General features: G+C 37.3%; 1 protein-coding gene across 2 annotated transcripts; it reads right to left on the reverse strand.

Moving 5' to 3' along the window:
- Positions 1 to 12,863: 12,863 nt before the first annotated feature.
- Positions 12,864 to 19,406, reverse strand: LOC112294159 (uncharacterized). Of its 2 annotated transcripts, XM_090243613.1 has the most exons (5): positions 19,198 to 19,406; positions 16,910 to 19,058; positions 16,266 to 16,760; positions 15,005 to 15,134; positions 12,864 to 14,718 (listed from the first exon to the last, which is right to left on the reverse strand). In XM_090243613.1, exons 3-5 carry the CDS (start codon positions 16,396 to 16,398, stop codon positions 13,305 to 13,307), a joined length of 1,677 nt encoding a protein of 558 aa, XP_090099739.1. In that variant the 5' UTR covers positions 16,399 to 16,760; positions 16,910 to 19,058; positions 19,198 to 19,406; the 3' UTR covers positions 12,864 to 13,304. The 2 variants fall into 2 exon arrangements, with proteins under 2 accessions (XP_090099739.1, XP_024400128.1); XM_024544360.3 differs by having other exon boundaries at positions 16,910 to 19,406.
- Positions 19,407 to 23,417: the final 4,011 nt, after the last annotated feature.

Consider the following 23,417-nt stretch of genomic DNA (forward strand, 5'->3'; position numbering starts at 1 on the left):
TTTTCGATTCCTTTTGGCACAACCTCTGAAATCTCAGCATCTGGAACTTGTGTGTGTCTCTCTCGCACTCCCCTCGAGTACTGAGGACCCAGTCTGGGGTCAAAGGCCACCAATGTAGCCAAAAGCAACAACACAGGGTGGTTTTGAGGTGTTCCCATGTGCAGGAGGACGCTCACGCAATGCATTGCAATGGCGGACCCACCTGGAGTAGTGGAGCCAGCTGAGACGACAAGAGTAGGGAGCAAAGGTGTTGGCGGGATCAGGGAGCACATTGATGAGGCACATTCAATGGTGGCTACCACAATTGCTCTGACAGGAACAACAACAACAACAACAAGGAGGGGACACCGGGTGGAAAAGGTCTTGACTCAGTCCTTCCTCATGTTGATTGTGGGAGGTTTGTGACTGACTAACTGGCACTTTCATGTACCATTTGGCTTGTGGGTACTCCCTCCCTCCCTCCTTCCCTTGCTTTGCTTTGCTTGGTGTATGCAACAACTCACTGTGATTATTCTTTATTGGTTTCTACAGTGTTGGCATCAGAGTAGGAGAATGAGCTTAGGAAAAACCTTTGTTGGAAAATATATTTAAGCATAGTCTTTTTTTCTGAGAAGATTAAGTGTCCATTGATATTTATTTGGACACTGCAACGTTTTTCTGCAATGGAAATCTTTACAGTGGTCGATGTTTGTGCCATGGAGCATGGATATTCCATTACTCAATTCTTGCACTTTTTGCTTTAGAAAGGAAAACATTACTATATATATATATATATATATATATATATGTATTTTCCTCATGAATGATGTATTTTTTAGAGAATTGTGACATAAAGAATGCTTGTTTATTGTAAGATATTCCATAGTCTATTTTTTAATCCCATTCTTTTATTTTTATTTTGACACTCAGTCGTGATTCAATTGTTGCAATAGATAGGAGCACATGAATAACTTATTTATATTCACAACATTTTTATTTTATTTTATTTTATTTTATTTTTGTAGAAATGACCGTATGAGTGGAATTTTTTAGTTTCTTACTTCTTTTTGTTTTTTTTTTTTTTTTTTTTTTTTTTTTTTGTATCTTGGTAATTTTGAATATTTGTGAGTTGTCAATTTTTAAGAACAAGAAGTTATACTTAATCAAGAAATTTGAAAAATAATTATTACACAATTAGGTCTCATTTGTATCTTTAATATAAATTTTATTAAAGCTTAAAATTATCATTTTCGTTTTTATTTTTTTAATGTTGCTTCCACTAAAAAATTTCAGATTTATTTTTTAAATAATTACTATATTGAAGAAAAATCATAAGTTTAAAAACATTTTAATAATTTTTTGGTGTTAAATAAATATATTAAAAAACTTATTTTTTACTATAACATATTTAAAAAAGAAATATAATATTTAAATTATTCATACTTTATTATTATTGTTATTATTGCAAAAAATATGTTTTATTTGACCAAAAATATTTACTTCTAATCAAATTTTTAGAATAGAATATCTATCAAATAAAAAATATTTTAAGATAAATATATATATATATATATATATTAAATTTATTTATTTGTAATTTTTTCTCTTACTTCTTTATAAAAGTGATTTTTTTAAAAGTCTTTAAAATACAATTAAAGTTATTGGATTGCATGTCCATGCATTGACTTAAACAACAAAAGATAATTGTTAGTCAAGCTTAAAGAACCATATCCACTTTTCCAACAAAAACTCTAGAAAGTTGATATTGTTTTTGTGTAAATATGAGATTTTAAAACTATTTTTTGGTAAAAGGGTAGCTTCTAAGTAGTGTATGTACTTTGGCATGAGCTTTCAACAACAAAGAGAGTCAAATAAGAAGAATAGATGGGTGGAAAATTCTCTGAGAAATAGGAGACCAATGACATAGTACCAATATGAAATCTACTAGAGAATACAACTTACTAGGAAGGAAAAACAAAAAGCAAAACATAGTTTATAAATCATGTTAGAAGAAGGTACATAAAGCCTCACAAGACCGCCTTTATTTTTTTCCATACTTTGGCATCTACCATAGACATCAATTGCTCATTCAATCATTGTTTTCTTATATACCCACATTAATCAACTTATGAGAATTTCTAGATGTCATTATTCTTGTTTAATGTCCATAATTAAGAACATGGTAAGCTTCTCCTTTGTGGAAAAGAATACCCAAACATTTGTTGGAACAAAAACCATCCTCTCAAAAAGGTTAGAACCACATCACACAAAAATTATAACAAGTTCTATTTATTTATTTATTCATTTATTTTATCTTTTTTTCCTCATCTAGAACCCTCCCTATACTCAAAATGCTAAGTAGGCTTGGGGGCTTGCTTGAGTTGGGTATGAACCCATGAGGGTGGCAGTGGTGCCATTGTTAGCATGAACAATGGAGAGCTATCTATGTGCATCCCTTTGATGAGTGTATCAAAGGGGATCTGATTTGATTGTGCATGCCACACACACACACCCTCGTTCTTCTAAATTCATCAAAACCCAACTTTCATGACGATGGCCCCCTTGACATTCATGTGATCTTCAGAATGCCTCCCAAACCAAAACAGATAAAAGGTTTAAAAATAAGAAGAAGAAGAAGAAGAAGAAAGAAAGACATATCAAGGAAAAGTGTAAAGTCCAACCTCACGGCGCATGTTTCATCCATCATTCATCCATTCATGCGTCCACGTCACGCTTGTCCATGATGGCGACCATCCAATCCCAAACCGTATATTAGCCATGTGGATGATTATCATCCATTTAGTTGTGTGCATCGCGCTGGTCTGGAGGAGTCAATGTGCCAGAAGGGAGGCGAGGACAAAGGGGGGGTCACTCGCGTCGATGGCGCTGTAAGGGTGATGCTTTGTGCGCAGGTCGCGACAGGAAAAGCGAGTGAGAGCTCCTTTGCAGTAGTCTCAGTATCCTTCGGTCTTTCAGTCGGAGCCCCCTCTCGCACGCTCTGTAGTGTCTGTTTGTTTGTGCCGCTCGCTGTCTGTCTGTCTGTCTGTCTCTCTCTCTCCCTCTCGATATAAATTTCGATATAACTTTCTCTTTGTGTCTCGGTGTCTCTCTCCATGCACAATGGCGAGGCACAGCTTGGATAGTCCACGCAACGGGACAGAGAAACGGTTAATTGTAGGAGAGGGAATAACTGAAACAGACAGACAGACCGCGTCCCTTCATTCATCTCTTCACTGACGGTCGGCAGTCTTGTGTGGCCCCACCCCTCCCTCCTTCGCACGCCATCACAGACAACGCGTATAAAGCGGGAAGAATAAAGAAGAGCAAGTGAAGTAGGGAAAGTCATAGAGAGTATTAGTGAGAACTTCATTTTTGCATTGCGTAAGTATCCATTAGGATGGCGCACTCGGTAGGTTCCTGGATAATGTGGGAGTTGTACGGTGGATCTGGTTAGCTGAGTGCGAGGTCTTTGCATGAACTAGATTGCTAACTCGGGGAGCTGGAGGCTTACGGGATATTTGAGTAAACGAGTACGGTTATATTGCCGCTTTGAAAGAGTCCGCAAGAGTATTGTCATTAGAGTAGGTTTGCCATGAACACGGTTGCAAGCTGATTAGATCTTTCGTCCATGATAGGGTTTGATATTCTCGGTAATGGCTGGAATATTACAGCGGTCGATTGATTTTGAGTCCTCAATCAGCACATTGTGTTTCCAAGCGTCAGAGCGTTGCAATGGCTGCGAAGTACAATGAAGCTCAAGAAGTCGCAATAACATGCACTTAGACTGGGATCACTTCTAAGGCATCCATCAATTGAGTACTAGATTTGAGAGCACTTGGAATCTTCAATAAAGAGTAATGTTGTGATAGAAGGCATAACATTTTTTCAGAAATCCTGGAGATGTATTTACCACACAAATCACGATCATCATTGACTACATCCTGACGGAGAGTGACGGTGACCGAGCTAATAACAAGCTTGTGGAGCCTCAATCACAATTCTATCAATTCAAGTGCTAGTGTTTTAACAAATTAACTTAGCATCTATAGTTTGTGTGTGTGTGATTGTCACGGCCATAATCATGTAAGCTAATAATTACATATAGAAATAGGTAGAAGTAAGTAAAAGTAGATAAAAGTAAGTTAATTCTATAATATTTAATATAGAAGCTTCGTAGAAACTTCCTAGACGCTGCTTTGACTTCATAGGTGTCTTTAATTGACTTTTTGGATTAGAAACATGGTCAACAAGTTGGCCATGTGCCACACATGTTGTTAGCTTGAAGATCAAGCTAACTATGTGGCCTACACATAGAAAAACTTGCCTTGTAAGTCAAGGCATGTGTCCTACAAAGTCAACACATATTGGAGGTCCTATAGAACGTCGCCACGTAGCCCCTAGTTAGATAGTATATATAGAGACAAGAGTGAAGGCTTCTTTACTCTTGTCAACTCCTTTCTTGCTTCTAATCCAGGTTCAAGAGTCTTTAGTTTCTTGTCTTGTGGCAATAGCCATTCCAGTTTCCTTTTAATATACATACTTGTTTATATTTTGACTTATTATATCGAGATAGCCTTTTTGTGTATATTTTCCCTCATCGAGTCTTTGTCTTTGACAGATTGACAAGAGTACACTTACAATATCAGAGCTTTGTTTTTTCTTGAGTAAGAGTGGATTACCCCTTTGTCTTGACAAGACATAAGCGTATTAGAAGTTTGCGGATTACCCACTTCTAAACTGATATTGTTCTTAGTATCTTCTTTGTTATCAAGTCTTTCTTTTTTTTTGTCTTGAGCAATATCAAACAAATTTTTCTTCTTAGTGTCATTATGGCAGAGCTTGTTGAAATGAAGAGTGCAATGGCACAAATGCAAGAGCAAATGAGGGAGTTAATGCTTGCGATGCATCAACTCAATTCACCAACACAGGAAAGAACAAGAATAGCAGAAAGAGGGGATATAGAGATGATCGGAGCTGCTTCAACATCTACAACAAATCACGTTCTTTCTCCAATTGTACAACACCCTATAAGCACTAGAGAACCAAGAATTGCCTTACCTTAGAAATTTGATGGTACAAGATCAAAGTTTCGAGGATTCATCAATCAAGTACAATTGGCAATTGAACTTCAACCGCAAAGCTATCCAATTCCAGGATCACAAGTCAGGTTTATTGGCACTCTACTTTCTGGTTCTGCATTATCGTGGTTTTTCTCTTTTCTTGAACAACGAAATCCAAAATTGGACAATTTGGAAGCTTTTTTGGCGGAGTTTCGATCTATGTATGGTGAACACGATGCAATTCGTGTTGCAACAAATAAGATCCGAATTCTGTGACAAGAAAATCGCTCAGTAACAGTGTATGCTTCACAATTTCGACAACTTGCAATTGACATCAAGTAGAATGATGCTGCACTCAACAGTCAATTTCTTTACGGATTGCAATACGAAGTAAAGAAATTGATGCTCAACTTACCTGATCCTCAAACTTTGAGTCAAGCAATCGATTTTGCGGTAAAATATGATAATCGAATTTTCGAATTTCGATCTGAGAATCATTCACGGGAACCTCAACGTTATTACTCAATGGCAACATCAACATCTTTGCCAAACGTACATTCAGAAGTAGAAGACATGCAAATTGACGCGATACGTTTTAAACCCCTAACTGAGCAAGAAAAGATTCGTCGTCATCAAGAAGGATTATGTTTATATTGCGGAGAACCTAAGCACACTGCTCAACATTGTCCAAAGAAACAACGCAACTATAAAATGAGAGGTACGACGGTCAAAGAAGACAACATGTCGAAAAACGGATTCGTCCAGCTACAATAGGGACCGTGCAGCTGGAACCTTGTACAATTCCTAATGAAGGTCCTATCCTCTCCTTAGAACCCTCTCCTTGTTTTATAATAGACTTATATTTAGGACCTAAGAATTACAAAGCCTCTGCTTTATTAGATTCGGGAGCCTCAGCATGTTTTTTAGATGAACAATTTGTTAAAAGTCGTAAAATACCCTTTGTACAGAAACCTAAACCAGTACATGTAGAAGTCATAGATGGTCGTCCCTTGTCTTCTGGAGATGTCACTCATGAAACTCATCCTATAAAAGTAACAATAGACGATCATGATAGCTACATAGCTTTTAACATAATTAAATCCCCGTCCAATCCAGTTATTTTAGGTTTATCCTGGCTAGAAAAATATAACCCTCGAATAGATTGGAATTCGCGTAAACTTGAATTTTCCCAGAGCATTATTAATAGCTCTACCAACCAAGTAAAAAATTATAAGTCTAGTATAGTAAAACCCGTACTGATAGGTGCAAAAGCATTTATACATGCAGCAAAAGAAGGATCAACTTTTGCTATTTATGCTGCACCTATTTCTGAAAACGTAAAGACTTCAAGTGGCATTCCAAGTCAATATCAGGAGTATCAAGACGTTTTTGAGAAAAAGAATGCAGATATTCTTCCTGAGCATCGCCCATATGATTGTTCAATCGACCTCAAGGAAGGAACTCAGCCACCATTTGGACCAATTTACAGTTTATCGCAAGATGAGATGGCTGAACTCAAGACATATATTGACGAGAATTTAGCGAAGAATTTCATATGCCATTCAAAATCTCCAGCAGGAGCTCCAATTCTATTCGTAAAGAAAAAAGATGGATCTTTACGAATGTGTGTTGATTATTGAGGACTCAACAAGATCACAATCAAGAATAGGTATCCATTACCTTTGATATCAGGACTCCTTGACCAGTTGAATCAATCTAAGATCTATACAAAAATAGATCTAAGAGGAGCATATAATCTAGTACGGATCAAAGAAGGAGATGAATGGAAGACTGCGTTTCGAACCAGGTATAGACATTTCGAATATAATGTCATGCCCTTTGGACTCACGAATGCACCAGTTGCTTTTCAACATCTCATGAATGATGTATTTCGTGAATTCTTAGACAATTTTGTCGTCTGCTATCTAGACGATATCCTGATCTATTCTAAGAACGTCGAAGAACATGAAATACATGTTCGTCAAGTATTACAAAAACTTAGAGATGCAGGATTGTACGCCAAGATGGAAAAGTGTGTATTTCACACTACTCAAGTTGACTTTTTAGGATACATCATTTCAAATGATGGTCTCATGATGGATCCTAAGAAAGTCCAAACAATCATGGATTGGAAGATTCCAAGGACAGTAAGAGATGTCCAATGTTTCTTGGGATTTGCCAATTACTATCGGATCTTCATCAAAGATTTCTCACGAGTTACAGCTCCACTTACACGCTTGACTAGTAAAGATAAATTCCAATGGAATCAAGAAGCGGAAGCAACATTTGAAGCCTTGAAGACATCATTTGTCTCTGCGCCAGTCTTATATCGTGTTGACTTTTCCAAGGCATTTTTTATGGAAGCAGATGCATCAGATTTTGCCTTGGGTGCAATTTTATCACAAATGGGAACAGATGACAAACTTCATCAGATAGCTTTTTATTCAAGAAAATTCTCAGTAATTGAGATCAATTATGAGATCCTTGATAAAGAACTTCTTGCGATCATGGATTCCTTTCAAGAATGGCGTCGTTATCTAGAAGGCGCTTCTAGTCCAGTCACTGTGTATACAGATCACAAGAACCTCGAGTATTTCATGTCAGCACGCGTGTTGAATCGTCGTCAAGCTCGTTGGAGTATGTCTTTGTCAAGATTCGAGTTCATTATCACTTATCGGCCAGGAAAACAACAAGGTTTATCTGATGCCCTATCTAGACGTTCTTATTTTGCACCAAAAGAAGGAGATGCAGCTTTTGAGCAAAAAAGAATGGTCCTCTTGAAACCGGAGCAATTTCATCTCCGAGCAATGAAATCAACATTGACTGTTGATTCAACTTTTCTCAAGCAAATCCAGTCCAGTATGTCCTCAGACCCTCTTGTTTATGATATCGAGAATAATTCTTCCAAGTCTCATGATCCTTCTAAGTTCGAGTTCAAGAATAATCTATTATATTTTGAAGGACGCCTATATGTTCTAGAAGGAGAAGCACGTTTACGTGTTCTTCAAGCATGTCATGACTTTCCAGCAGTAAGGCACTTTGGATATAATAAGACTTTGGAACTCATATCAAGAGATTTTTGGTGGCCACAAATGTGGAAGTCAGTCAAAGACTTTGTACAATCATGTGATATTTGTTCAAGATCAAAAATTCCTCGTCATCGACCTTACGGACTTCTTCAGCCATTACCTATACCAGAACAACCATGGTCTTCTGTTTCTATGGATTTCATCACAGATCTTCCAAGCTCAAGATCTTATGATTCTATATTTGTGATAGTAGATCGTTTCACCAAGATGGCACATTTTGTGCCATGTACAAAATCTATCACAGGTGAAGAAACAGCTAAGCTTTTCATTGATAATATCTATCCCTATCATGGATTACCTAAAGATATCATATCAGATAGGGAAACTCAATTTGTGTCAAGATTTTGAAGGACCCTTTTCAAGATTTTAAAAGTGGACATAAAGCTATCTTCGGCTTTCCATCCTCAAACTGATGGACAAACAGAGCGCGTAAACCAAGTCTTGGAGCAATATTTAAGGTGTACTATCAACTACCAACAAGATGATTGGACAACCCTTCTGCCATTGGCAGAGTTTGCTTATAATAATACGGTACATTCTTCCACGTAACAAACACCTTTCTTTGCCAATTATGGCTATCATCCACGACTTGATACTTTTGATTTTTCAAAAGTTGATAATCTTGTAGCAGAAGATATGGCAAATCGGTTGTCAGAGTTACATGCAATAATGAAGACGCAATTGAAGGAAGCTCAAGAACGACAAAAGATATACGCAGATCTATATCGTAAGGAGCAACCACAATTCAACATGGGTGATAAGGTATGGCTACTTCGTCGCAATATCAAGACTACTCGACCTTGTGACAAGTTGGACTATCGTAGGCTTAGCCCCTTTTCTGTTTCTGAACAGATCAACCCAGTTGCATATTGGTTACATCTACCGGAGTCAATGAAGTTCCATCCTGTATTCCACGTGTCTCTTCTTGAACCATATAAGACAGTGGATATACAAGGAAGAAGACAAATGCCACCGCCTCCTATAGAAGTAGATAATAATGAAGAATTTGAGGTAGAAGAGATATTAGACTCAAGGCGGCGCCGAAATAAGCTGGAATATCTTGTTCATTGGCGCGGATATGATATTAGTGAACGCACATGGGAGCCATCCAGGAATCTAGGAAATGCATCAACTAAAGTCAAAGTTTTTCATCAACGACATCCATCAAAACCAAGATAAAAATCTCTCTTATAAAAGAGACAAGATTGAGGCAAGATAACATTCAATTTCCTATCCTTATTTGTAACTTCTTCGCATTTGTGACGCTAATTAGATGGAGAGCCAACAACCAGTGGATTCAACTTAAGAACCTTCGTTTGCTGACCTACCGGACGAGACATTACGATTGCCACAACCTTCAAGACGACGCAATCGAGATGAAGATCTTCAAGAACGACATGTTCTTCCTCGAATAGATGGTGAGATACAACGCGTTTGGTATCACGATTAGGGAAGGTACTCTCGATGTTTGGTGATTTTGCTAGAGGTAGAAACAACTCCTGATGGTGTTCCGAATATTCTATTCGAAGGAAGTTACGAAGGCCTCAACAATGATCAAATAACTGGGTGGTCTTTCCGCCCTGGTATGGGACACTACCGATGGTTGAGAGGCCCTATCAATCATCTTCGAAGAGAACAGAGATCAGAGTATGTGGCGAATACAATTCGTCGCATCATAGATTTCCTCAACATATGATGATCGCTCCTCGTGGAACTCGTCTCTAGAAGGAGGGGTAATGTCACGGCCATAATCATGTAAGCTAATAATTACATATAGAAATAGGTAGAAGTAAGTAAAAGTAGATAAAAGTAAGTTAATTCTATAATATTTAATATAGAAGCTTCTTAAAAACTTCCTAGACACTGCTTTGACTTCATAGGTGTCTTTAATTGACTTTTTGGATTAGAAACATGGTCAACAAGTTGGCCATGTGCCACACATGTTGTTAGCTTGAAGATCAAGCTAACTATGTGGCCCACACGTAGAAAAACTTGCCTTATAAGTCAAGGCATGTGTCCTACAAAGTCAACACATATTGAAGGTCCTATAGAATGTCGCCATGTAGCCCCTAGTTAGATAGTATATATAGAGACAAGAGTGAAGGCTTCTTCACTCTTGTCAACTCCTTTCTTGCTTCTAGTCTAGTTTCAAGGATCTCTAGTTTTCTTATCTTTTGGCAATAGCCATTCTAGTTTCTCTTTTCAATATACATACTTATTATTCATATTTTGTTGCTTTTCTTTGAGTGATGGCTTACTTGTCTGAACTGTTTTTTCATCGAGTTCTTGTCCTTGACAGTGATTTAATGTAGTGTGTTAAATTGATATTGAATTTTGTGTGATTTTTAAATAATAATTAATTATTTTTAAAATTTCTAACATGTTATAAATTCAATTTTTATCAATATTGAGAAATAAATCCCTAAAATTTTATTAATTTTAACAAATTTTGTTACTTTTAAAAAATATTTTATTGATCTTTCACTGTATTAAAATTATTTCAATAAAATTTTGATTATTGTATAAAGCTTTAAGAATAAACTTACTAGTTCTTTTGCTATAATATTACCAACTTTTTTTATAAGTCAAAAGTATAATATTATCTTTTAAATTTCTTTAATTGATATATAATAATATTTACAAAGTAAGAAATAAAAAATATATATACAAAAACTTTTAAAATAAGAAGATTTTTATTAAAACTTTAAAATTGATGGTATATTATAAATGCTATTATAATATTTGATTTATAATCTAAATCCTTTAATTGATTTGAAAGTAAAAGGTTAAAGAATACTTAATCTCTATTTTTGAGGTTTTAAAGGATTATTTAAAAACTTAATAGAAATCAATAATTTTAATCAAATATAATTTTTAATAGAATTCTATAATAATAGTATATATAATTAGCTATATATATATATATATATATATATATATATTCTTGTAATTTTGTTGGTAAAATTTAAAAATAAACCTTATTATTTTAATAATTATATTATTTGAAAATATATATAACTAATTAATTGGTATTAAAAGCTTTCTAATTTAAGTTTATAAAAACATGTCGTTAAGGTTGCTTTGGAATAAGTAATGATTAAAGACATCTATAAGATTAATGAAAGAAGGTCTTTGATTAAGAAAAATTTCTTTATTTTGAATTATTTTTGTACTTTTATATTTATTTTATATCATTAAATAATTCTTAGAATAAATTCAAATTTTATCAAAACTATTTCAAGATACCTTGTATAAATAAATAAAAAAAAAAATCATCACATACTTAAGAGATTTTTAATGGCATTATATATATATATATATATATTCATTCTCTAAAATAGTTTCTTTTCTCTTTTTTCTTTTCAGAAAAAAAAGAATTTTTGAAATATTTAAATGAGCTTTAAGCTGAATTTTTAAGCAAATATAAATAATTGAGTTTGAAGTTTAAATATATAGTTGTGTCTATTTGAACATATAGTATATTTCAATTAGAGTATCATAAAGGCCTAACATGCTAATGGATAGAGTAGTTTGATCTATTAGTTGTATATATAGATATATGTATATATGTTTTCTAATTCAATTGGAATTTAAATATTTATTCAAAAGATTGATGTTGTTATTATTATTAGTTGTTTAGTTATTAATTATTTAAACATGTGCTCTAATTTATTGTACTACATTCTATAAATGTTATATATAAAAGTAAATAAAATAGTTTATGTATCTAAATAAAAATGCTGAATATTTTAGTATATTCTTTTATTTAAGAAACTTTTCATTTTAGAGGCATTTCTTATGGATTGCATATGAACTACATCTAATATTCTTTTTCTGCATTTGAGGGTTCAAACATGGCCTTTTTGGGTGATATTTCACCCGCTATGAGATCTCAAAGTATTCCATGATATTTCAAAATATCAAAAGAGAAGTGGGTGAAATATCAAAAACTGCATTGCTTACCTCAACTCTCTTCCCTTTCCGACTCATTATTTGACTATCTGACTATACAATACTTCACAAACTTGAAGATGATAATAAAGTTTGAATGGTGATATTTTGGATTTAATATTTTGAGTAATCCTAGAGATATCACGTGCTAAATTCCAATTATTTGGTTTTACAAAAGTGCCATATTTGAACCCCTCTATTGTAGACATCTCCTTGGATAAAACATGAGTTTTCACGAACATTTGCAAGATCAATTAGAAAATTCAAGGCCAACAAAAGAATAATTTATATTTAAAGTTGTACTCTTCCTCACCAGCTATCTCTAATGCAAATCCATTCTCCCTTTTACATTTAAACACACACATACATACAACTACACTAAAGATAAAAAAATAAAAAGGAAACGAAATCAGTTATTACACAGTGCACCAGCAAAGAGCAACATGGAGTTTTTTGTGCACAGCATTAATTGTAAAAGTGTGAGATGCCCTCTGGCAGTGTGTGTGTGTGTGGGTGGGCGTGTAAGGAGCATATTCTGGGGCCAGAGTGGGGTCTGGGAGAGTGTGAAGAAGCAAGCCTTGAAGAAGAAAGTAAAAAGAAAAAAACTGAAGGAGCAACAACCGATGCTCACTCAGAGTCACGGTGAGAAGATGAAGCGGTGCAAGGGAAAGGGGGCGGGGGGGGAGACGAAGAGGCAAGTCGGCCTGGGTGGGCACAAAGTGGGAAGGAACACTGAGATGAAGAAGAGGGGACTAGTGCGATGCAATGCCAATACAATACAATATACAATACAATTGATACGAATGGATCAATACCATGGGATTTATAAACACGGCCACCACAGCACTCTCTCTCTCGCTCTCTCTGTCTCTGAAATCAATAATGCAGTGCAATGGAATGCAACGTCAGTCTGAGTTGATGGTCTCTCTAGGGTCCTACTGTCTACCACGCCACATTGCTCCGCACGGAGCAGACCACTTTTAATTTAATTGAATTCGCTCTCTCACTCTCTCTCTCTCTCTCTCTCTGCCACCCCTTACTTGCCCACCGCAGCTTATTTGAGTTTCAGGGGCTTCCAAGCCTCGGCTTCCGCCTGAAGTAAGGGTATAAGAATTCACCCACAAGTTTATCTGCACTGTACTGCATCTGATGCTAGCAAGCTAATAGATCCCTAGTCTAGATCGTGCTACAACTGATGCTTGGTTGGTTTGTAACATGATGGGGCTCAAATCTGGTCGAGAACAGCGGCCATGCGCTGGAGCTCCTGAGACATGGGTGCCATGGAATCGAACATGGCATCATGGCCTCCGTGACTGGCTTGCATCTGCCAGGTCATGCAGTGCAGTGGCTGCTGCGAGGTGCTGAACTGAGCATGAGATGATGGTCCGTTGTTTTGCGTGTGGGGGTGGCTCCCCTGGGACCGGCTCAGATTGTTGATGTTGTGATTCTGACGAGGGTTGTTCTCGGGCGTCGGCAGCAAGTCGTTCCATTTCATGACGGTGTCGTGGTCCGGTCCCTGGTCTGATGAGAACCGGGGTCTAGTGGATGTTGTATCGCTGATGGCGTCTTGACCTGGAAGGTGACCAGGTTTGAGAATGGTTGGTCCCGAAGTGGAATCAGCGTTGGACCAGAGATGGTTGCCACTAGGCTCCTGGAACACGAGATGGCTGCAGGGGTGGCTGATCCCCGTATCGTTACTGGTGCTGCTACTGCTCGGCTCGCTACCATTTTGCCCCTGCCACCGGTACGGTCTTCGGACATTAGTATGGTCCACATTCATGGCGTCGTCATGAGCTGATCCTGAACCCGATCGCAGCTGCAGATTCGCAGTGATGGAGCTCAAGTCCCCTCGGTCCTGTACAAACCTCTGGAAGCTCTCGCCGTGGAAGTCGTGGGGAGCGGACGACGAGCTCGGCGCAAAGGGACCTAACCGCATCTCTATCTCTGGAGCTGAATGCTGATTATGGCCAGGGAATGGTTTACCTGTGCTTTGAATCGGTTCAGAGGAGGAAGAACCGCTTGAGTGTAGCAGCCAGAAGACAGGGTTGAAAGTTGGTGGAACCATGGTGGAGTGCTGGTGCTCAGGGTTCGGTCCATTGGAATCATGGTCGAGGCTTTCAGTCGCATGTTGCATGGATGGCACCTTTGGAGGCAGCCCCCCGCTGTGCTTCCCCCCCATCATCAGTCGCTCCAGAAGGTTGTCGGTTGACAATCCATTGCCCTGCATACTCTGCACGCGGTTAAAGTCCAAAAATTGACTGTCTCCATGAGACTGAATATGGTTGAGACCTCTGGTTGGATTGTATAGCACATCTTCCATAGGGTTAAACGGGTTGTGGGAAGCTGGAGGATGGAACAACGACTGCGCTTTGAACTCGTTGTTTGTAAATCTGACGCATCCCAGGGAGTTGTTGGGGATGAGTTGCTGGTTGGAAGAGGGTGATCTGTTGGATTCGCTTGGGGGATTGATCTCACTGGAAGAGCTTTCACCGAGTAGATTTGATGACTCCGGGCCCACGAGCTTGTGAGTGTTGGGGTCGATGCCGATGTTACGCAGCTTCTTCTTGATGCAAGAGTTCCAGAAGTTTTTTATTTCGTTGTCCGTGCGGCCTGGTAGCTGGGTTGCAATCTGTGACCACCTGCATTATACAGGATCAAATTCTGCTTTAACTCAACATTTGCAAGGAGCACATGTAGCTGCAGAGACTACAATCCGGCCCTTCTGCCTCTCATCGATGAAGCTACTGTTATTCACGCACCCCCAATCGACTAGGCGTCCACGTTGAAACTCTTCGTAGATATTTCAGACAGCTAAGAATGATTCTATATGGACCAGAAGACATGTATGGTATCGTGAGTTCGAGGAGAGACAGTTGTCAAAAGACCTGAGTCTAAGGTGAAATGAGGTGTTGAGAATGAGAGAACCTGTTACCAAGAACAGCATGCAAGTCAATGATCAAGTTCTCCTCTGCTGCCGAAAATACGCCTCGTTTCAAATCCGGCCGGAGGTAGTTGATCCACCGCAACCTGCAGCTCTTCCCGCACCTTTGGAGACCTGTTGCAGCATTCATTGTCCAGGAACATTCATCAATTTCTCCACACGATTAGATTCCTTACATCAATGAAAAGAACCTTTTTTCACTTTAAATATGTTAATGACAGTCTCTTGGTTTACAGGTATTTATTCCTTTGGACCATCTCATTTGACCTATTCAAATTTATTTCGAATGTTGACAGAACTAACCATAAAAGTCTTAAAACAGTAACGTAAGACAAAACCAGTCAACTACAGCAGCTCCAGCAGCCTGCGTCATGGCTCGCAATCGCGTTGAGGGAGCTGAAAGCAAATCGTGCTGGTGCAGAATTCCCTTCTGGTTATACACGTGCATTTTGACGTTTTCTTTTCCACTTCAATTCAACTGGAGAATCGAACCCGTATCATTGCAGAACTCACGTCCGGCAACTTATGGTGGAATTAGAAAATTATTTCCCGTTAAATGCGTAAATTGCTGGATTCTCGCTAGTGAAGTGGAAACCCAGAACAACAATTCTCGTTCACGCTACAACACAAAAAATTATTCTATGTGACTGTAAACTACCCTTCAGCCAGGTCTCCAGGAGCTACGTACATGCACAAGTTATCAAGAACTACGACCCTGTAACCGACGTGGAGGGCCGTAGTTCTCAGCACAAGAATAGTGTGGCTTCAATTGACTGTATCTCTGGATGATTCCTGGTATTGCAAATACAAGGCAAGATTGAAGGTATCTGTATGACACTGGGCAAACCAATGCTATAAATGTGAGTTTCGTAATCTATAACACAGTCTTTGGAAAATTAACTGCAGGCCAAATTGACCTCAACATCAGCCCCTGCAAAATCCCCCCCCCCCCTCCTCCCCATTCCTTGATGTTTGCAGGTTGCAGATATAATCTAGAATGCTTCCGGACTTAAGACTGAGTTAGGGAGCAGACGTACGTGCTGAATTAGAGACAAGGCAGCTCATTTCGTTTCTATGCTAATCTAGTCGTCCACAAGTGTCATTCAGTAGCCCATCAGAGGATGAACACCCTTTGTGGTGGGTCGGGCGAGCAAGATTCAAGCTAGAACTAACTGTGAAAATTGTCACGGACGCAGTAGCAGGAGAAACTATTGGATGGGTAGCCTGGGTTAGCAAAGCACTCACCAGCTTGTTTGGGGACGGCACTCCAACAGCCATGGCCGTGCTTGGTTATGAAACGCACCAGCTTCTCATCTTCTTCTGGTGACCACAGCCCTTTCTTCAGTTTTTGTTTGTGACAACACGAGTGGCGGCCCATGATCTTTATATCTCCAACCTGTGTTGAGCTCCAGCTTGCCTAACTTTCGCTATCTCTAATTCCTCGGGTGTCATCACGTCTTCTCAGATACTCGTAACTTTCACAAATGGAGGCAACGCCTTTACAGTCTCTCAACCTTCTGTTCGGGGACGGGATCAGTATTGTGGCTAAGCAGTGAGTCAACTATTCTAGAACGTTTTCCAGCCGCAGGATCAAGTCGCATGATCCTTTAACAAGTGAACACCTCTAATTATACTGCTGACGAATGGCGTAAATTTGACCTCCAGGACTCAAGATCTGCACTCGGATGAAGCGACGCTGCCAGAATCCCTCAATGCCACCAGAGCTTTCAACCTCAGAACCTGTACACGATTGATCACAGCGTCGACAGTTAGGAGATTCTGAACGAGGAAGTGAACACCTGTAAATCAACCTTCGAAATGATGAGCGGCGATCTCCACAAATGTGCACTCTACACAATATGTACCAGAAAGACTTGACTTCATCGCACCTTAAATCCGTGCTAGCCTGCGCGTGCCCAATCTGAGATCGCCTGCAGAAAATGGGACGGATTCTCTACCCTGTACCCCCAGAACCGATCAGACCGCCAAGGCTACCAAGAGCTGCTCTCCACCGAACTCAGCAGTAGCACCGATGTCATGAACCACCCGACCCAGATGCACACGCCACCTTCTCCGAGCCCCACCTAAACAGGCCTAATTAAGCTAAACTGGAAGTTACAAGAACTTGAAAGAACAACCAGGCCGGTTCTTGATGATCTCAGAGAGCTTATGGGCCAAGATTCTGCAGGTACCATTATCGTTTCCGAGGGATGATGAGATAAGAGAAGATCGCAGTAGCGAAAACACAAGCAAATTCCTCCTCTTTTAACCTATCTATGCGCATCGGCAAGCTGGAAGTACACAAAAGGTGGCGCCACTCATGATCACCTCGAGGGGGCAAGTCCTTCCAGTACTTGTCCCAATTTCCGACCGGCTAGCAGCTGGACCCACGTCTAAAAGGTTCCGAGGGAAACGAAATCAAGCAATGCGAGACAAGGATTCGTGTGACTCTCGGCTCCCGTGTCAGACGCATCATGCTCGGCTCAATCGCCAGAGGATCCGACTACTTCATGAAAATTCTAAGAACAATCGAGACGCGCATGCGAGCGAGGGAATAGTGCTTTCTGTGGCTGATGCTCGCTGTCCAAGTGGGATAAGATTTTGAGGACTCGATGATACTTAACGAGCGTGGGCCCCTAAGGCAAAGGGTAGCATGTGTGATCCAAGCACACTCAGGGTGGTGATCGTGGCCGATCTCTATCTGTGACAGCTTTCGTCCCGGCCCCCTTCTCTCACTTATTTGGAGTTACTCAAGCTTTATAGCGCTTCGAAAACGACATGCCATGTGAAAATCCTGCATAAATCTTCACGGAACAAGCGATGTAGTTGCAGAGTGCTCAGATGTGAGCCCAGACTAGGGACATGCCCACGGCGGATCAAAACCCGCTAAATTGTGTTTACTATTTTTTTCGCAAGTAGTCTCCGTTGGTCTATCTGTTTACCGTAAGATTGTCAGTTGGTTTCACGGCTCGATGACAAGGTGACGGTCTCTGATGGAAGAAGCTGACACTCTACCAAAGATCGAAACATGAGCAGACAGGTCTTGCCTCTGCGCGTGCACATTTTCGATCAACCGACGGACTTCGTGAAAGCAACTCTACGTCGCCCTCTCGAAGGTGCAGCTACCTCCTCGATAAACAGATTCATCCTTTCTTGGACGTGGGAGAGCACACACAGACAACCCCCCCGACCGACAATTCTACTCTCTGCAGGGAGCTAATCATGCCGGTCACTTCTACGACGCCGAATCCTCTACACACAAGTGCCGGAATCAGAAGCGTTGGGCAACACCCTGCTCTTTACATGACTTTGGGCCGCAGAAGCATCCTTCCTAGCTTCTGCATTGGACAGTCATCTCGAGGCGCTCATGAGCCAAGCAAACTCATTCACATCCAGCCTCCACTTTTTGTTGACAATGCTCACCAGGTCTTCACCACTCTCCTCATCTCTCTCCCCCACTCTCGGCAACCCCCTGGACCCCACTCAGCATGATTGCCAAAATACCCGCCAAGGCCTTGCAAAACCTTATACAAACTTCTAAGCCGACCGATCAGCTGCAGGCCACGCCCACATCCGCTGCCAAGCGAGGTACAGACAGTATTACCCATCCAGCAGCAGCAGCTGTGTTAATTTAAGGTTTGATCACCGTTTTCATCATTACACCAGCGGGTTTCAATAACTGTAGCATATATATTTGAGAGCACATTTGTACTCCCCTTCTCCTAACATCTACACCCATCTTATTCTGCTCCAGTGCTTTGAGTCCCCTCTCCCTGATCCTGACAACCAATTCCCAACCCCGGGATCTGCCCTGTGTGAGTGAGACCAGCAACATAGTGTTTAATGTATAAACACACGTTGCGATTATCCTTCCTGGCGCATCATGAAACTACTCACAGGGAACAACATCTAGCTTCTACCCAATTAGCCACCCCTTAGTAGCTCCAGCTCAGCTATGTGTGGATCGCGCTCCATTGCACCCTCTGCCAGTCTAGCGACATGACAGCGTCGTCTTGTTCATGCTCCTCGGCGCCTCTTCTGCACACTCCCACCTTCAACACCATCACTGCACCACTCCATCATTCATGCATTCATTCCTTCCTTCTTTCTTTCTTTCATTCATTCATAGCCATTTCATAGTATATTATACCCCTCAAACAAAAACACACACACACACATATAGGTATATATATACTCTCATGTCGAATGTGGAAGTTTTGATGCTTTGCAGCGTTCATGATGCGGTCAGAAGAGACCGTGCTTCCCAGTCCAGACCAGTCCAGCGTTGTGCTGCTCGATCATGGCTGCTGCTGCCATAGCCGCAAGCAAGCAACTCCAAGGAAAGGAAAGGAAAACCCATTTTCTCTGCAAAAGGAGGCTCAGGAATATCTGCAACACTCACTCTTCTTCTTCACTGCCCCTCCCCACTCCTTTGACTCTCTACATTCCTCGTAAACCCCCCAAAACAAAATAAATAAATGAAAACTTTCCTCCCCTGTCCACTCCTTTCTGCTTATTCTTCCATGTCCGTAGATGATCTCTTCGAATAGATAGATCTTGGATCTCATAGATTTCTCCGTCTATTTGAGGGAGAAAAGTAATGGGTGCTTTATCAGGAAAGAATAAAAGGATATGTGATTGCTTAAGCTCCAGGGGTGCGGAGAAGGTGTTATTTTGTTTTATGGGGGTTATTAGCTTTAAAGTAAAGGAGGTTATGAAAAAGTACATGTTTTTGTAAAGGTAAAGGCTCCCATGGCAAGGTTATTTATTGGGGAAAAGAGAGACTCTCTATGTCTTTCTAAAACCCTCTGCCAACGAGGCTCCATTGTCATAAGATTTGCACAGTCCATCATGTGAGCCCATTTCCATCCATTTGGCTATCATTCCTTTTGTTTTGGTTTGCCTTTTTCTTTTTTTTTTGATAAAATAAAAATAAATGGTAGATTATTTTTATGCGTGCATTAAATTTTGACTCGCCTTATTGTGAGTTTTGATACTATGTTTGAAATTGTACAATGGCAGGTCATGTTTTTATTTTCATTTTACTTTATGTTGTTTTATTTCCTTTTTATAAATATTTCTTCAGTACTGGGTACAAGGCTTAGGAATGGCTTAAAAATCAATTCACTACAGTGTAACCAAGGCCTGCATTGAATATCACATGAAAAATTATGGTAGCCTCATTCCACATTCAATTATTATATGGTTTTTTTATATGTGTACTAGGTATGTGATTAAGTATTCTATATTTGTACTTTTTTATTGTAAGAGATAATTTATATAATTAATTGGGTATTTAATCTAATTTTTGGCAATGGTTTCGTAACAAGGTTGCAAAACCAAAAGCTGGATGATTCCATTGCCATTGATATTTAATTTTAATGATAAGTACTTTCTTGAAAAAAAAAAAAAAAAAAAAAAAAAAACTGAGGATATGTTTTCATTAAAACATACAAGGTTTCTTGTTATTATTATTTTACTCATAATAAACCTTTGAAAAATGGTATTATTGTTAATTTTACATCAAATTTTGAATGCCTTATGGTCTCATAAATCTTACATGTTGATAGAATGGAGATGCAATTGAAAGAAAAAAATAATGAAATTTATTTGGGAAGAATATATATATATATATATATATATATATATAATAATAACTGTATTCAAACTTATGTTAATGCAAATCAGTGGTCATGGTATTAAAAAAATTTACAAAAAAATCTTGGAAACAAAATTATAAAATCCAAAGCATTATGTTCGAACAACTTTTGTGTTATATATATATATGTACGTCTGTACACACAGACATGCATTCATACACCCTTCAAAATGTTGTATATGAATATAGTTGATAAGTCTCTTTAATTATCTATATTACTCTATGTAATGAAAAAAAGACCTCCAAGTTATTTTGTGATTATTGAGACCTTCATAGCTACCTTTTAATAAAACATTGTGAAAATTGTATCTCTCTATCGATAAAAAATAAAAATAAAAAATCTCTCTAGAAGTTATTTATTTTGATTCTAATATTGCAAAGGTTAAAAAATCTAAAAGATTTATTCAATATTTTTACAAACAACAAATTTTAAGATAATAATGTTAGTTATTGGTTTTTTATGTTTCAAAAAGTTCTACAAATTGAATCTTAAAGTGATTTTGTACTTGGTTTTTAATTGTGTTATTATCAATAGTCGGTCATTAGTTTTAATGGATCTTGTTATTAAAAAACAACAAGTTTGAACTCAATTACAAGGCTCTTATAAGCCTCCATTAATATAAAAGATTTTTAAATTTATAATGGCACCACCTTGAATCCAAAACTTCTTTTACTTTAAATTTTTAATTATTGTTTATTTTAATAGGAAGCTATGATAATTATTTTCTTATTAATTTATTAATTATAGTATAAAGCTCAAAAAGAGATTTATGAAATATATAATGAATCTTCATTAAATATTGTAATTAGAATGATCTATTTATATATAAAAATAATTTAAATATTTAATAATCAAACTTATGAAAAATTAAAATTAATATTGGTTACAAAAAAAAAATTGTTATGCCTTATTACTAACTTTGAATGGAAGCTATTCTTCTCTATAAACATTTGTATTAGTTTTTTTATTCTTCTTCAAGCTTCTTTAATTGAATTTTTATTGTTATATGAAGCTTTTCTTTTATTTTTGTCAAATATTTTGTTTTTAGCTTTGTAAATTAAAAAAAATAAAGCATCAAATTTGTAAATGATAAGCATATTAAGTAAAAAAACAGAGCTTTTTGAATAAAAGAATATATTTTATTATTATATATATTTTTTCCATGTCAAGAAAGTTGTTTGTTTGTCTTGGTAATAGATGATGGCACAATGTAAATACTCTTCTAATAACTTATTCTTATGTTCTATTTATCCATTAAGTTAAAGATAAAAAATTAAAGATTACTTAAAAAAAAAAATTAATATATTAAAAGGTGTTTTCTAAAACTTTGAAAAATATCTAATATTAATAAATATCTAAAAAAATGATTAATTCACTTTATATTTATGTATATATATATATATATATATATATATATATACACTTTGCCATTTTTTTCTTGAGACAATCTACCATCATAAAAATGAAGTGATTAGAGAAGTTTATACAACAAACAATATAAAGTCTTTACTATATAACAAGTATCTCAAGATTAAAAGAAGATACTACCTAAAAGTTATGTCATGCTTGAAGTAAATATAATTATGCTTGAGTTTTTGGAATATATAAATACCATATATATATATATATATATATATATATATATGATTCTATTTGAGAAAATTTGTTTTTAAAATAATTTAAATATTGATGAATTTATTTTAATTTAAAATAAATTAGACAAATTAAGCTTGTATATAATTAGAGTTGCAATAAAAGTTTTTTTAAATCCTTAAAATAATAGTTATACATCTACAATCTAGTCTAATTTTATTTAAAAAATAATTTTATAAGTAGAATAATAACTCAAGAATTATTTTGAATAAGTATTTAATAATATTTTTAAATTCTAAAAAAATACTTGAAAAAATATATGATTTTAAAATTATCTAACATATAATAGTTTATATCTTCTTCAAATATATTTAATAATTTTGATTTTTAATTATATATTCCAAAAACTCCACTTATATTGTATAAAATACATACTTTTCTATCTTGGTGTAGAATCATGTATCTCTAATTTGATCTTGTTGAATGATTATGATTATTATGGTTATTATTAATATTATTATTACAGGAACATTCCAATTGAGGCATATGGCACGGTCTAGGGATTCTCTTTAAGATGACGTGGATAGCACTGGTTGGTTGGCATAAATGTTGATGTGGCACTAGGGGGACGGGTACAGCACCATATCAATCCCACGAAACTGGATCTTATGACCGTGAATATGTTCTGATATGGAGCTTATCAGAACTCTACCAGGACAGCCTATGAGACACAGCATCATGCCTAACATGAATAAATGAGAAAAAATAACAATGATAATAATAAAAATAAATTTCCTTCACCACACGTACAATATATTCGCAGCACTCTGTTTATCTTCTGCCAAAATTAATTCACTGCTTGCAGCTTTAATAATAATAATAATAAGAAGAAGAAGAAGAAGAAGAAGAAGAATATCTGGGTGATTCTTAGTTTTAGTTTTAGTTTTTTTTAAAATCTCTTGCGGAAATTAATGTTGATTTTAATTCGTACAAGGATTTCACTGTTTGAAGCTTGAATGAGTAAAATATGAAATTCTAAGTTTTGTAAAATGTCGTTTTTTGATAAATAGTATTGGTATGCAAATGTCATGTGTTTTGTAAACCGAATATATATATATATATATGGAAGAAAATTGAATTGGAC

Source organism: Physcomitrium patens, chromosome 17 (assembly GCF_059467195.1).
Source record: "Physcomitrium patens ecotype Gransden chromosome 17, ASM5946719v1, whole genome shotgun sequence".
Classification (NCBI taxonomy): Eukaryota; Viridiplantae; Streptophyta; class Bryopsida; order Funariales; family Funariaceae; genus Physcomitrium; species Physcomitrium patens.

What these genes read in the sequence shown, in the direction of transcription:
- LOC112294159 (XM_090243613.1), bottom strand. Translation starts at nt 16,398, where the DNA reads ATGGGCCGCCACTCGTGTTGTCACAAACAAAAACTGAAGAAAGGGCTG. An exon ending in TGCCGTCCCCAAACAAGCTG is followed by an intron (nt 15,135 to 16,265) that starts GTGAGTGCTTTG and finishes ATGCTGCAACAG; the next exon opens with GTCTCCAAAGGTGCGGGAAG. An exon ending in CATGCTGTTCTTGGTAACAG is followed by an intron (nt 14,719 to 15,004) that starts GTTCTCTCATTC and finishes TGTATAATGCAG; the next exon opens with GTGGTCACAGATTGCAACCC.